The 14,145-nt window shown below is 37.0% G+C and overlaps 1 protein-coding gene across 9 annotated transcripts in view; it reads left to right on the top strand.

The window, feature by feature from the left end:
- LOC111868082 (protein phosphatase 1 regulatory subunit 12A) overlaps window positions 1–14,145 on the top strand; it is a 160,741-nt gene that overhangs the window by 92,624 nt on the left and 53,972 nt on the right. For 8 of the 9 annotated variants that reach the window (XM_023858461.2, XM_023858459.2, XM_023858463.2 and 5 more), the window contains 3 exons: window positions 3,615–3,785; window positions 10,828–11,011; window positions 13,376–13,485. In XM_023858461.2, the coding sequence (XP_023714229.1) occupies window positions 3,615–3,785; window positions 10,828–11,011; window positions 13,376–13,485 (465 nt within the window). The remainder of the gene's footprint in view (window positions 1–3,614; window positions 3,786–10,827; window positions 11,012–13,375; window positions 13,486–14,145) is intronic. The other variant, XM_023858465.2, reaches the window with a different exon arrangement.

Below are 14,145 nucleotides of genomic sequence, written 5' to 3' on the forward strand. Positions count from 1 at the left end.
GTCACCAAGGGATATCGCGGTTACTAGGCAGCCGTCAACAACTCCGGACAGCGTGGCTAGCAACAAGGGTGCCTATTACGTGGCCGTATTGTCCGATCGAGGCTACATAGGGAGCAGCGAAGGCTATTCACAGTCAGTTGTACTGAGTCAGTCAGTGAGTCCTCGAGCTACCTCCGAGTTAGTTTCGAGTTAGCCAGCAACCAGTCAGTTGTATTGTGGCATTTGGAGTGTACTAAGTGTGATACTGCAGATAGCAGTAATCGTAAATCTGTAATTTGGGTGACTGTAAGTGCGAATGTGAAATAAAATTCGCTACATCAAATACATCGTGAAGTTATTTGTCGCGATATACGCCCGATACGCGACAATATATAGAGATAACACAGACAAAGGTATAGATCAGTTGTCATTCAGAATTCAGTTGATTGAGGGAATTCTTGTGAAATATAAGAGTGCTGTGGAATGCAAAGTGCCGGGTCGACATTCATCAGACAAAACAGTGCCCCATCTAAGGGAGCAGACATTTTATAAGCAAGATTCCTCCAATGGCAAAGAAGTCTAGACCACAAAAAAGGTGTGTTGTGTGTCAGAAGAGCGGGAGGAAGAAGGAAACTGTGTACTGGTGTGACGTGTGGTGTGGGACTCTGCATCAAGTGTTTTGACGACTACCACACCCAGCTGAATTTTTAAGGTAATATTGTTCATAATTTTTATAAGCCTACTGTTCCAAAAATAGTTTTAAGGTAGTGTGAATCAATACTCCGATTCTGTATACTTTTCTGAATGTTGTGTGAAAATCTGAAAAAAAAAACTCCAGTTTTTCCTGAATTATTACACTTCTCTAAGTGAAATGTTGCGCTCTCTGATTTAAATACTTAAAATATCCACTGGCATGGGAGTTGAGTAGGCATTTAAATGCCCACCAGTGGTGGATGGTTAAATCCGATTACCAACGCAAACATCTGTAGTAACTGAAATCATTACAATATTAACACAATGTGGACCGGTGATTTAAATATTTAAATCACCCTGGGGACCGGCATCATTAAACCTACTATCCTAACATGTGCACTATTCACTTTAAAAATTAATATAAAATCTCCTAATTAATTTTATGAACTAAAACGTTTGGAGAACACTTACCAATGCTCCTAGAAGTGCTTGAGAGTGTGATATTTCTGGAAACATTCCCCTTTGTGAAGTGGCATTACACAGAACTTGCGATGTAGACGGTCATACTCAATTTTCTTTTTGTGAACTGTGCAAACACAGCATTGCCTAGAAGGATGCTTCCCCTTGGAATGTTCCCTCTTCACAATTTTCAAGAGGGTATGTTTCCACATACCACCCAAGAGTTGCCCTGGTGGGTCCACATGAGGCCTGCGTGGGGTGGGAGTTGATGGGCCCGGTCACACTAAGTCTGTGTCTGACTCTGGTTCTGCCGCCACCATCTGGTCTGTAGCCCAGGCCTTTGCCACATTCATCAGAAATGCTTTGTATTTCAATTTTGAAAGAGGGTTTAGATTTTTGTGATTTTTTTTTAGATTTTTTGCTGTCCTTCCAATGGTCCTACCCGCATTTTCATTGGAGCTACTGTCACTTTTACTGTCTGTGGCCACAATTCTTTGTTGTCCCCTGTCACTGCCACTGTCTGAGTCACCATCACTACGCATCTCACAAGGCACGTAAGCTAGCTCATCGGAGAAGAATTTGTCCTTGATCCATACTCCACCAACAACTACTGGGTGATACATACAACTTGAAGACAGGCAAAGCATTTTCCTTTAGAGTGGGTTAAAAAAACAGTGAGGTCATGTTACTGAATACTAAGCACAAATCAAATATATGTATTTTTGTTTATTTCTGTTTTATTTAATGATGCTCTCAGTATCTGAACAACCATCACTGTGGGGGGTAATGTGGGAGCCATGCATATTGAATCATTAGCTGATCAGCGCAGACTATAGCATCACCACCCATTGGTTTGTGCGCCACTAGCAACAGCGTATAAAGATGTGGACCTCTGACATGGTACTCGTCAGTTACAGTCTAGGAACCATCCACTGCTATGCAAGAGCTCAGTAATCATGTTTCTGTGGAAACAAATTGGTACAAAACTTTAACGGAGCTGTAGAAGCCAGTGATTCTTTTCTGGTCAATGCCTAAGTTACGTAGCATGAACCAAATTGGAGGCCAGAAAATACAACAGGAAGGCAGTACAGACGCAGAAGAATTTCCATTGTCCAAAGCGCTACTGATGAAGGCACAGCAGACTGGAAAATTGTTGTAGTTGTAAGAAGCTCATCCATATATTCATTCAAGCAACAATAGTCATTATAGAAATTTACTGCATGATTGTCTCTTCAAGCATCAACAGGCCCACAGAAGTAAGCAATCAGGGTATAATTTGAGATACTGTCCAGCATTTTCCTGGAGGGACTGAGGAAAACTACAGAAGCCTCCAAATGAGATTAACTGGGCATCTCCAGAATGCAAGTCAGAAACATTGCCACATGAGGCATCTGTAGTTGTCTGAGAGAATTGGCTGTTATATTTGTGGGAATTTGGTGTAATAAGCAAGTGAATACATGCAGTTGTTATCTGCATTCTACAGTTTTAGTTTTTGTTCCTTTTTTTAAATAAAATCTAGCTGAAATTATTGATATTGGAAAAATGTATGTAAATTGAAGCTATATAATGGATCAAGTTAAAAGTTATGATCCTTGTGATGCCATTTGTTAGTCTGTCATAATGACTGAATTTTTATATAGATCACTCATGTAATGTTTTTGTATGACCAAAACTTCAGGTTCCACTTTCCTGGTGTTCATCTTATTTCTTCTCTTCCTTTGTTATTTAATGATACTGTCAGTATGGAGACTGTATAGTGTTGGAAATAGGATGCTTAATGAATGAGGATCGGTTGATGGAATGACAGTTTTTCAGGAGAAAACCTATCCCAGCGCAATTTTAATTATGAATGATTTTTACAAAATTCTGATTATATAAACAAATGATTCTTAGGATTTTATTGGATTTTACTATATTTGCAAACAAATGGAGGTGGTTGATCAGATGATTTCTCAATGAATAGATGTGAATAGTGATTCACAGTCAGAAGCAAGGATTAATAAAACAGATATGAAACAGGCATAATTTATTATGACTGTTAGTGGCAAATGTGTGTTATTTTTTGTGCAATATATATGGTTGTGTATGTTTTTTATATAAAACAGTTTTCGTGTTTTTTATGCTAATAAGCCCAAATAAAAAGGTGGTGCAGAAAATATTTTTGTTAAGAAATGTGCACAAAGAGATCTCTAGGTATTATTTTATACACACAGCATGTTCAGCAGCTGCAGAATTCACCTTTGTCTTCAGTATCCATATTATTGAAATATGTATTTTGTTGCAAATTATTTAATGCTATGTAGGCTTTGAACTTAACTAACCATAGAAAAGGTGAAAGATTTCAGTAGCATTGCATCTCATTTTCTGTCTGTATTTCAATCAGTTGAGCTTGGGTTTCAGACTGTTGATTGCTATTACACCACACTTGTATTCTTCCTTGGGATTTGCTTTGCATCATCCATTTTGAAACTTGGTTTCCGCAGCAACCTGTTGTCATCCCTACTGCTAGTTCAACGTCAATTACAGCAACAATAACAGCAGCAACCCCAACTGTGCCTTCTAGCAGTAGTCCAACAAATACAAAGGAGGAAGGTTTCGTTCAAGAACGGCGTCCATCATGGAGACTTAGGGTTGATAATGGAGACAGGAGCAAGGTGTGTCCCATTGTGTGTGCGTGCACCCAATATCTGCCGTGTCTTAGTATTTCAGGCACTTGCAGCAGCAGGTTCCATGCATCTTACTTTAGCTTCAAGTTCATGTCATTAGATTCAGCACAGCATCCTGCAAGACTTAATTGACTCTTACTATATGTTTTTCCTTTAATACGTTGCTACTCTTCTTCGTTTGTAATGTCTTCAGATTTCAGTAGATGTTATTCACTGCAGTATTCATTTAAATAAGTGTTCTACTTTGTACTTTCTTGAGCACTTCTCTTTTCTCTTTGCCTGTAGTTCATTCTTAAATCTGCTCAGTTCTACATAAACATTTTTGTCCCATTCTGCCATTGTGTTTTACCTACATACACTATATTCATTTCAAAGTTTTTCCCTTGCATGCTGTCATAAAACACCTCTGTGTACAGGTGTTCAGGCTGTTTACTTACGCATGTGTACCATATGTTTATATTATGCATGATAATGCCTTTTGATCTGATTGTACATGTTGTCGTCATTTGTAGTAGTGGTAGTATGTTCTTTTGAGGAAATAGTTAAGTACAGATTCTGTGCGCATAGATTTTTCTTGATTTAACCTCAAAATACTTCACCATTCTTATGTTCATAATTGTTGATTTGTAAGAAGTATTCCATTCATAATTTTAGGAATGTTTATAATGCAGTTATACAAAATTTCATGTTCTTAGCTCTAGTAGTCCATTAGTTTTCACTGTCAGACTGAAATGTAAACAGACGTACTCATATGGCTACCATGCTGTTATCACCCTTTTACAAAAGACATTACATTAGTAGTAGTGCATATTTTACAAAGACCTGTTACCAAGAGTGAACAGTTAATATACAAAACTATAATTTTGCCTGTGGTTCTGTACAGGTGTGAAACTTTGTCTCTGACATTAAGGGAGGAACATAGACTGAGGGTGTTTGAGAACAGGGTGTTAAGGAAAATATTTGGACCGAAAAGGGACAAAGTGACAGGAAGTTGTAGAAAACTGCATAATGAGGAGCTTCATAACTTGTACTCTTCTCTAAGTATAATTAGAATGATCAACTCAAGGAGGATGAGGTGGGCAGGTCATGTAGCACGAATACGGGAGACAAATGTGTATAGGATATTGGTGGGAAAGCCGGAAGGAAAGAGACTACTGGGAAGACCAAGGCGTAGGTGGGTGGACAATATTAAAATGGATCTTAGAGAGATAGGATGGGATAGTATGGATTGGATAGATCTGGCTCAGGATAGGGACCAGTGGAGGGCTCTTGTGAACACGGTAATGAACCTTCGGGTTCTGTAAAATACTGGGAAGTTCTTGAGTAGCTGCAGAATTGGCGGCTCCACAAGAAGGGCTCAGCTCCATGAGTAAGTAAGTAAGTAAGTAATACTCGTATTTTACAACCTACTTGGCTCTTTTGATCATTGCCTGATGTTCGGTTTCTTTTCAGCCTTGTAATATAACTCTCAACCTCAGAAGAACTTAGGCTCATGAGCTAATCTTGATTAATATGTATTTAAATCATTAGCACCATGTAGATTTAATACTTTACTTCTGGCACCTCTGCATTTGTCTTACCTACCCATTTTCACTTTTGCCTAGTAACCCCCCCTTTCCCAATAAATTGCAAATGATTGAGTATGATAAAACTGAACTATTGTGATATGATTTTTTAAATGTATTTTATCTTATTTATTTTCTTAATGAATGTTTATTTTCATTTGTTAATAAATATTTGTACAGACATGCATTTAGTATTTTGCTTAGTTTTGTCTATTTTTGTACTCGGTTTCAGTAATTGTGCGGTATGAAATTGGGTTTCCAGGAATAGAAGAGCAATTTGTATGGGAAATACAGGTTTGACTTATGACAGCTCTCCAGGAACCATTTAGGCCCTAAGTGTAGAGATTACTTGTACTCCCTTTTTTATTCATGAAAATTATTAGTTTCACATTATACGTTGTCCATATTATCTCCGTTAATTTTGCAAGGATATTTGCAGCATGTGCAAGTTAAGCCTACTCCTTTGATATAATAATTTTGAGCACTCTTTGGACACTGTGGTTTCTGCTGCTTTAAGTTATGACAGCTGAGACATCAGGTTGCCAAAGGAATCCTTGCAAGTCTGAAGACCTATGTAACATTTTCTATTGTGAAAGGCTGAATCTGTGAAAAATAATAGCTTTGCTTATAGGTATGTGAGGTTAATTGACTTTACTTGGTAACCTTTTTTTAAGCACATATATGCTTGTCCCTTTGTTCCTTTGAACGCTGCTTGTTGTACCAACTGCAAATTGGTCTTATTAGGATATTCTAACATGTGTATTCTTGGTTTTTCTGTAGCACATAATCTGTTTCATATTTGTCATGTTGTAGGTATTTCCTTTTATGTGTATGTGTGTTTGATTTTATTTATTTTTTGCTGTGATTAGCAAACACACAGAAAACTGAGCATATGTTGCTGTCTCATCACCAAAATGAAGGGCAAAATCGTGACATAAAGATAGGAAACGGATGTTTTGAAAATGTGGCACAATTGAGATATTTGGGAACAATGATAACAAATCAAAACCTGATTCAGGAGGAAATTAAGAGGAGATTGAACTCAGGTAATGCTTGCTACCATCCAGTCCAGAACCTTTTGTCTTCACATCTGCTGTCTGAAAACATAAAAATTAGAATATACAAAACTATAATTTTGCCTGTTGTTCTGTTTGGGTGTGAAACTTGATCTTTGACATTAAGGGAGGAACATAGACTGAGGGTATTGAGGAAAATATTTGGGCCAAAGAGAGATGAAGTCATATGATGTTGGAGGAAACTGCATAATGAGGAGCTTCATAACTTGTACTCTTCTCCAAGTATAATTAGAATGATCAAGTCAAGGAGGATGAGGTGGGCAGGGTGTGTAGCACGAATGAGGGAGAAGATGACTGCATATAGGATATTGGCGGGAAAGCCAGAAGGAAAGAGACCACTGGGAAGACCAAGGCGTAGGTGGGTGAACAGTATTGAAATGGATTTTAGAGATATAGGATGGTATGGACTGGATTGGTCTGGCTCAGGATAGAGACCAGTGGAGGGCTCTTGTGAACACAGTAATGAACCTTCCGGTTCTATAAAATGCTGGGAAATTCTTGAGTAGCTGCAAAATTGGCCGCTCCTCAAGAAGGGTTCAGCTCCATGCATAAGTAAGTTTGCTGTGATTACACTTACAACTCATTGTTTCTGCATCGTGTCTAATCCATTATTAGACATACATTTGTGAGAAATACACATATTTGTTCCTCCTCACATTGTACCAGTAATATCTAACATTTCTCAAACTGACACCATTCTTTGAGGGTGAAGATTTACAATGTACCTGTTTTATTTGTTACTAATACTTTAGTAAGTTATCCATTAAAAATTTGCTGAAAGTGAAACTTAATCAGTGAAACCTTTTTGTTTCAAATAACAGTTAATCCTTAAAGAATCTGCAAAAGTAATCAATAACATGGTAGCTTATAGCTGCAGCTGGAGAAGAGCTGAACTGTATACTATAAAAACCCACAGTTAAGTGACTTCCACAGAACTTTCATTTATTCACATCACAAAGGCTTAAACAGAGCTGTCTTTTACCTTCAGTTTCAGTATATGAGTTTAGTTAAATAGGGATTGTTGAGTCTGGATTATTTCATGTCACATTGGTGTTTTGTCTTCAGTCTTCAAATTAGCCAAAAGAGAAAATAGTGTATTTTCAACTGTAATTACCACAGAAGCAGTCCCTGACATTGTTCTTGAATATCTGGTTCAGAAATGAACAGTACTAAGTAAAGTGTTCTTGTACTTTGATATGCTGAGAAGTATGTAACAGGCATAGTTTTTAACCCATAAATTTGTGTTTCATGTAACATCATACTTTCAATGACAGTATCTCATCAGTACATTCCACATAGTCACTAATTTTCAAATTCAAGTACTTACTCCTGAATGTTGTAGATATGTCTGTTTACTAGACTATTGCATAAAATGCAGCTTTGTCAGTAAAGGGGGTTGATCACAGGAATTCATGTTCATTGTATTCCAACATAGAGTTCAGTGATTGTAAATGATTGTGATCAGTGTCTGGCTGTGGTTATCTGAGCCATCTGCTTTTATTACAGAGTGTAGTGAGCTGTTATTCAAAATTGATTTTTCTGTGGGACCAGTGTTGTCTTTTGATATTATATGTTTGAATAGCAGTCTGGCATTGTTTTTAATTTCAGATTGTGTATTGTATTTCATTGTGAAATGAAATGTTGTTATAACATCTCTAAATTGATATTAAACAATGCTTACAGACTTAACATTTCTTATGCATAACTGTCTGTTGCATAGATGCCATTTTACTTTAATATTCAGCATGTTCTCCACAAATTCACATGCCTCAAATAATAGAAGAATTTTAAAAAATTAAAATACGTTCTGCATTCTTGTCCTTAGGTCTTTGCAGCCTGTGTCTATTGCATGACTTGGCTCTCAGGGTTTGTTTGTTTTTATTCGCCCTGTAGATCAATTACATTGACATAGGACATGTTACTCATATTATACAATTATTGAAATACAGTAGTAATTATAAATGCAACATATTCTATGTATTCACTTATCAGTAGCTGATATTGAAGAATTCTTCATTGAGACAGGCTGCGTACTAACAGCATCCTTTGATGAATCGAGTTCCTTCTTAAAAATGGATGTTATTACACGTTTGTTTTATTGTTAGTTTGTTATTGAAGATACAACCTGCTGCTGATGGTTTACTATATATAAAGTTGTATATTACGTGTATGTACACATTATTATTATTATTATTATTTCCATGGATCCGCCATTGCTTAACTATGTTGTGTGTTGATGCATTTCCACGCTTCACATATTGCTGGTGACTGCAGTGTGCATCAGAATGCTTCAGCACACAACAAGTCAAAGCTATACCATTGTGCATTGTTATACAGAACAGTAATTAGGTGAGGTGCTACCACAGTGAACTGTTGCCAGATGTTACTAATCAGGCACAGTTTATATTTTTACCACTCAGAAGATTCAAGAATATCTACAGCTTGTCCATTTTAGATTTGAGGGTTATTCAATAGCAGAAATTTTATTCTGTTAAAGAATGTTTAAAAATTCTTTATGGACTTTCTCAAAAAGTGACTTGAAACAGTTTTTCTTTTGATAAAATATTTTTTAAATTTAATTTAGAATGTCAGGTGAAATGCTATTTCTGAATGATGTAGTGCAGAAGTGTTATTTATATGCTGGAAATTTAGGTAGAATTGTAAATATAAAATTAAAAGGAAATCTGTTGGATCAGTCTCTTCCTGAATGTCCTTCCTTTCAAGATTCATCCTACAGCATTGTCCCTGGTTCAGTTTTTCCGTCATCTCTGTTCAACTGTCGGTCATTTGTGTCTGCATCCCTGGCACCCTGCCATTCCTGTGTGGTGGGTTATCCTTTTGCAGGCAACAGCCAACTTCCGGTATCCATGATTGCCCTGGGTCTGTTTCTTTGGCTGACCGTGGTGCCCTACTGCTAGATGACAGTCCCCATGCAGCTGCTTCAGTACTCCGACAGTTGTCACTGCGGCCTCTTAGGGACTTCCTCATGCACCACCGCAGACTCTGTCTCCCCTGAGGTTGGCTCTTTGCTCTCCAGACAGGCCTCTGCCTTTTCTAAACAGGCATCCATCAGTTCTCGGTTGGCCTCCATCTCTTTTTCCAGGCCCTCATCTTTTCTGTGATCTCCCTTATATTGGCTTCCATTTTTCTTAGTTCTGTATCATGTGTTCAAGCGATGGCAGTTAGCAATTTTGTTGATTTGGCCATGCTTATCTGTCACGTAGATCGCAAACTAGTAATGCACCCAATCCAAGCACTTCTGACACCAGTTGTCATGTGTATATGTGACTGTAGATGGGGTATGGATTGGTGAATAGATTTATTGACCACATACAGGTTATAACTACAAATAATTATAACACTCGCTGATTTCCACACTTTACAGATCACTACACACTAAGTCTACTGCAGCCTGTAGTGTCTGCACTAGTCATTGCTTTGTAACAACTCTCAGCAGTGGAGATTCTTCAGCTTCTGTGCTCACGTCATTACAGTCCAGCAAATATCCCAAAACTGAACTCTCAACTGAATTGTAGTGCCATCTCTTCTCAGCCTCCCTTACAGAACTCCAACTATTAACTGACCACTGATTGCTCTAACTTCCTAGTTGTAATTTCTCAGCACACACCACAAAGAAAACACTGTACTTCTATTGTCACATGTGTATTCATTGTCATGGGAACATTTTTGCTTAACTGTTGTCCACAAACAGCCATTGTTTATTTGCCTGTCTCACACACACACACACTTCAGTATGTTAAAGAATGGTTAATTTGGAGTAATATGTACTAGTAAGCATTCATTCACAGTGAACCAGGCATATTCATTAGCCACCAAAATGATCCTACACAGTGTGTCTATTACAGCTTTCAGAATATTAAACATGTACCTGTGAAATGCATGTGATGTACAGTGTGTGATGTATTCAGTGACATAGCAGAATGTACAGTGCACTGAAGCTGGTTACAAAAATATGGCAGCAACTTGACAGCTGCCTAACTTAAAATATTCAGATATTATTTTAGTAGTTTCTTAAATGGATATAATGAAGCAGAAATATCCAGAATATTGTTTATTGTGTGAGTAATGCAATTTTACTAGTGTTAAATTTTGATTAGTTTGCCAGAAATAATAAAAAATTGAACAAAGTTTGCCGTAGTCCAGCAGTTCATTTTTGGTGCTTTATATACTGTAGGAGAGGTTTTAAAGGGAATGTTTTTCTCATAAAAATCCAGTTAAACATGACAGAAATATTATAGGAGTGTCTGAAGATGGAATATGGATGACAGTACCATAGGGGCATAGATTGACCACATGTCATTTCCTGCATATCTAATTCAATTCTTTCGTTTACTTAGATATTAACAACTCTGTTATTTCTGTGAGCAGTTTATGTTGGAGGATGCTCGAAATCGGAATACTGTCAGTGAAAATACATCGCCATATGTAAGGAGGCTGACAGGAGGTACTAACACAGCAGTCCGTCCATCCTCTGCTCCAGTTGAAAACAATATTGCAGATGCTACCCTCACGATACCTCTCCGGCGTCAGACGAAGCCACCCGATGACAAAGGTAAGACTAGTCAACTTGTCTGAAATGTCTCATTTTTTATGGTCCATTAATAAAACTACGTGTAATTAATGATTCACAGTTTTCAGTTTAGAGAAATGAGAATATGCTTGTGGCATATTTAAAAAATAATTCTGTGTGGTAAAAAATGTGCCTTTTCACCTCATTTCCCATAATGAAAAGTGACATAACTGATGGGTATAACAGCTGTTTCTGCCAGTTTGTAGCTTTTTTCAGAATAGCAGTTTTCATTAACTTAGCAGAAATAACATGTATCGTAATTTTAACACACTTACCTCCATACATAATAAAATCACTTTCCGAAGTCAGGTTATAACCGTAGCCAGAGTCAGTTAGGAAATTTTATTTGAATATTTGTAGAGAATGCTGCTTTTTGTGTAGCCAATTTACATTATAAAAATGTTCCTTTTAGAACTGCAAAGTCTGTGAGTGAAAGCAAACCTCGATCCATTTTCAGTCTTACAGATTTGTTCGATGAAGGAAATGCATTTTTGGAAAATAACTAAATAATCGGTACAGTCTACAACTGAAAGCATGCTGGGATTTGAGGTTTTCCAGTGGTTAGTAGTACAGTTGTGACATCTTATAGTTAGGAAGATGGGTACCAACATTTCAGACAAACCTGCTGTCTCCATCTATTGGGTACAGAATTTTTCTGACCAGAAGGTGGAAGGAACAAGTTAGTCCTAAACTTTGATATCTTCCAAACTGCATTTCATGTTCCAGAAGACCATAATCTCAGTGTGAACTCATGCTGAAGATGTCATCTGTAAGTAACCCAGTATTCTGTTGTGGAATTTACAAATTTTCGCTGTTAGTCACATTGAAATTTTGCATAGAAAAACATTGCAACTTATTGTTTTAGGCTAGTTTCCAAAAGTAAAAACAGCCATATGGAACAGCACATGCCCTCTCAACAGTTGTTATTTTTATTGGCTTAATAGCTTTTGAACAATGGCCAATTTTTATGGAACTTATTATTGGCCATTGCCCTGAATAAAATGGGGGAAGAACATTAAATTAGCCTCAAAAATATTACAGAAAATGTATTTTTAATCATTGTGGATTTAGTGGAATATTTACAAGCCCCATTCACAGTGAAGATTCAAGTTATAGTTCTGCATTCTTTGTAGCAACAGGGTGCTGTGGTCTTCAGTTTGCATGAAAACCTCTCTGTGTTCTACAGAAAACAACTTGCTTTACCTTCTGTATATTACTGCAGTCTTCCCATTGTATACTGTATTTTTGCATTCAGAATAAGCAAGAAAACATTTTATACCATTCTGCATTAGCATTAAGTAAATTGTATATTTTTCTTTCCAAAAACATTCTTTAACATAATGTGCTGTTGAATGTATCTGACTGTGATTTGTCCCAATTCATTTTACAGATTTTGTTGTCACTCCATTCTCCTTTTGTTTTCTTGGCTTCTCTTAGATGTGTAATACACACATGTTTGAAAAATCTGTGATTTTCATACTGTATCATTTGAATATGTACTACATGTAATGAGATTTGCTAAAGTTACTACTTTCACATCTTCATCGTGTGTAATTTCTTTCTTCAGTTCACTAAACAGTCCAGCAAATATGTAATTGTAGAAATAATAAAGATTCTATAATTCTGTGAAGGTATTTCAGTTGGTAATCCAGTGTTAAGACAGTGGCAGGAAACAGACATATTCGGGAATCCCATCACTTAACAGATAATTAATACTCCTGTTCCTTAGCCATTGGTATTCCATTCCTCAAGCAGAGCCATTCTGGTAAAATTATGGCATTTTTGTGTACAATATTTGCTTCAGATGTTTCTGTTTTTAAGCTTAAACTTGTGGAAAGCAAGAATATTTTAACTCACAGATGCCATAGTACCTTCTGTTTCTCATACAGAGTTTTGCATTTGCATTGAGTATGTATTGGGTTTTGATTATAGTATGCAGTTTACTTTTAGAGAGGTCATATTGGGTTCAAATGTCATTCTGTATTTGTAGTGATATAAAAGAAGTAAAGATATATATAAATGGGAAATGTTCTTACATATTTTCATCAACTTCCATTGTAACACAGTGCAATTTTAAAAGATATTTGAGTTCTGCTGGTAAGAGTATATCTCTGAATGTGGGTGGAGGTGTTACGCAAACTGGCATGTGTGGTGGGAGAAGCACACAACTCGACCAAGCTTGCCAAGAATGACTGTGTGCTGGGATAACAACTATTAGTTCAAGTTGCTTGGCAATTTCTATATGTTTCTGTACGTATACAACATTCTACAATTACTCTAACATAATTGATTAATCAGTTACTGTATGTAGAATTGAAGAGTCCTGGTATGTTTGTGCTTTTTCAGAGCAAGATAAGGAGAATGACATCCGAAATGCACAAGCAACACAAGCTGTGATACAGAGGCGGCGGCGGCCCAAGAGAAGATCAACTGGTGTTGTTCATGTTGATATGGATGTACGTAAATTTTTCCTGCCAATTGAATTTATGAAAGTATATTTACTCATACGTTCCAGACATGGGTAAAAAATGCATACAGAATTTTGTTAAGAAGCCCTGAGCTACCAAAATTACATAGAAGACCTAGGTATAGATGGGAGGATAATATTAAAATGTATCTTAAAGACATGGATGCGAGTGTATGAGGTGAATTTATCTCCTTGAGGACAGCAAACAGTTTCAGTCTGTTGTGAACACAGCAGTGAGCCATTAACTTACATAAAGTGCAGTTTGTTGTGGATATCAGATCTTACCCTTGTAATCTGTTGTCAGTCTGAAAGAAACTTGAGATGTAAAGAAAGTAAGTGTGGTTGAAATTTTTGTGGTATGTATCGTCTGCAATGTGAGAGACCAGTCAGTGATATTTGGCATTTGAGAGAATTAGCAGCAGTTGTTTCTACGTGGGTTACTTCAAAAGTCATGGCAGCTAATTTTTGGGGGGGCAAACATGTTACAGTGAATAAAGTTCAAAATATGTTTATGAAAGGGCATGATATATCCCTCAGATTGGCTTAGTCAGATCAGGTAGATGTGAAGGAGCATAGGTATAGTAGGCAAGAAAAATTGCACATTACAGAATGACTGTTCCCCCCCCCCCATTCTTTAATCCTTCACTAA

This window comes from Cryptotermes secundus, unplaced genomic scaffold (genome assembly GCF_002891405.2).
Source record: "Cryptotermes secundus unplaced genomic scaffold, Csec_1.0 scaffold925, whole genome shotgun sequence".
NCBI lineage: Eukaryota > Metazoa > Arthropoda > Insecta > Blattodea > Kalotermitidae > Cryptotermes > Cryptotermes secundus.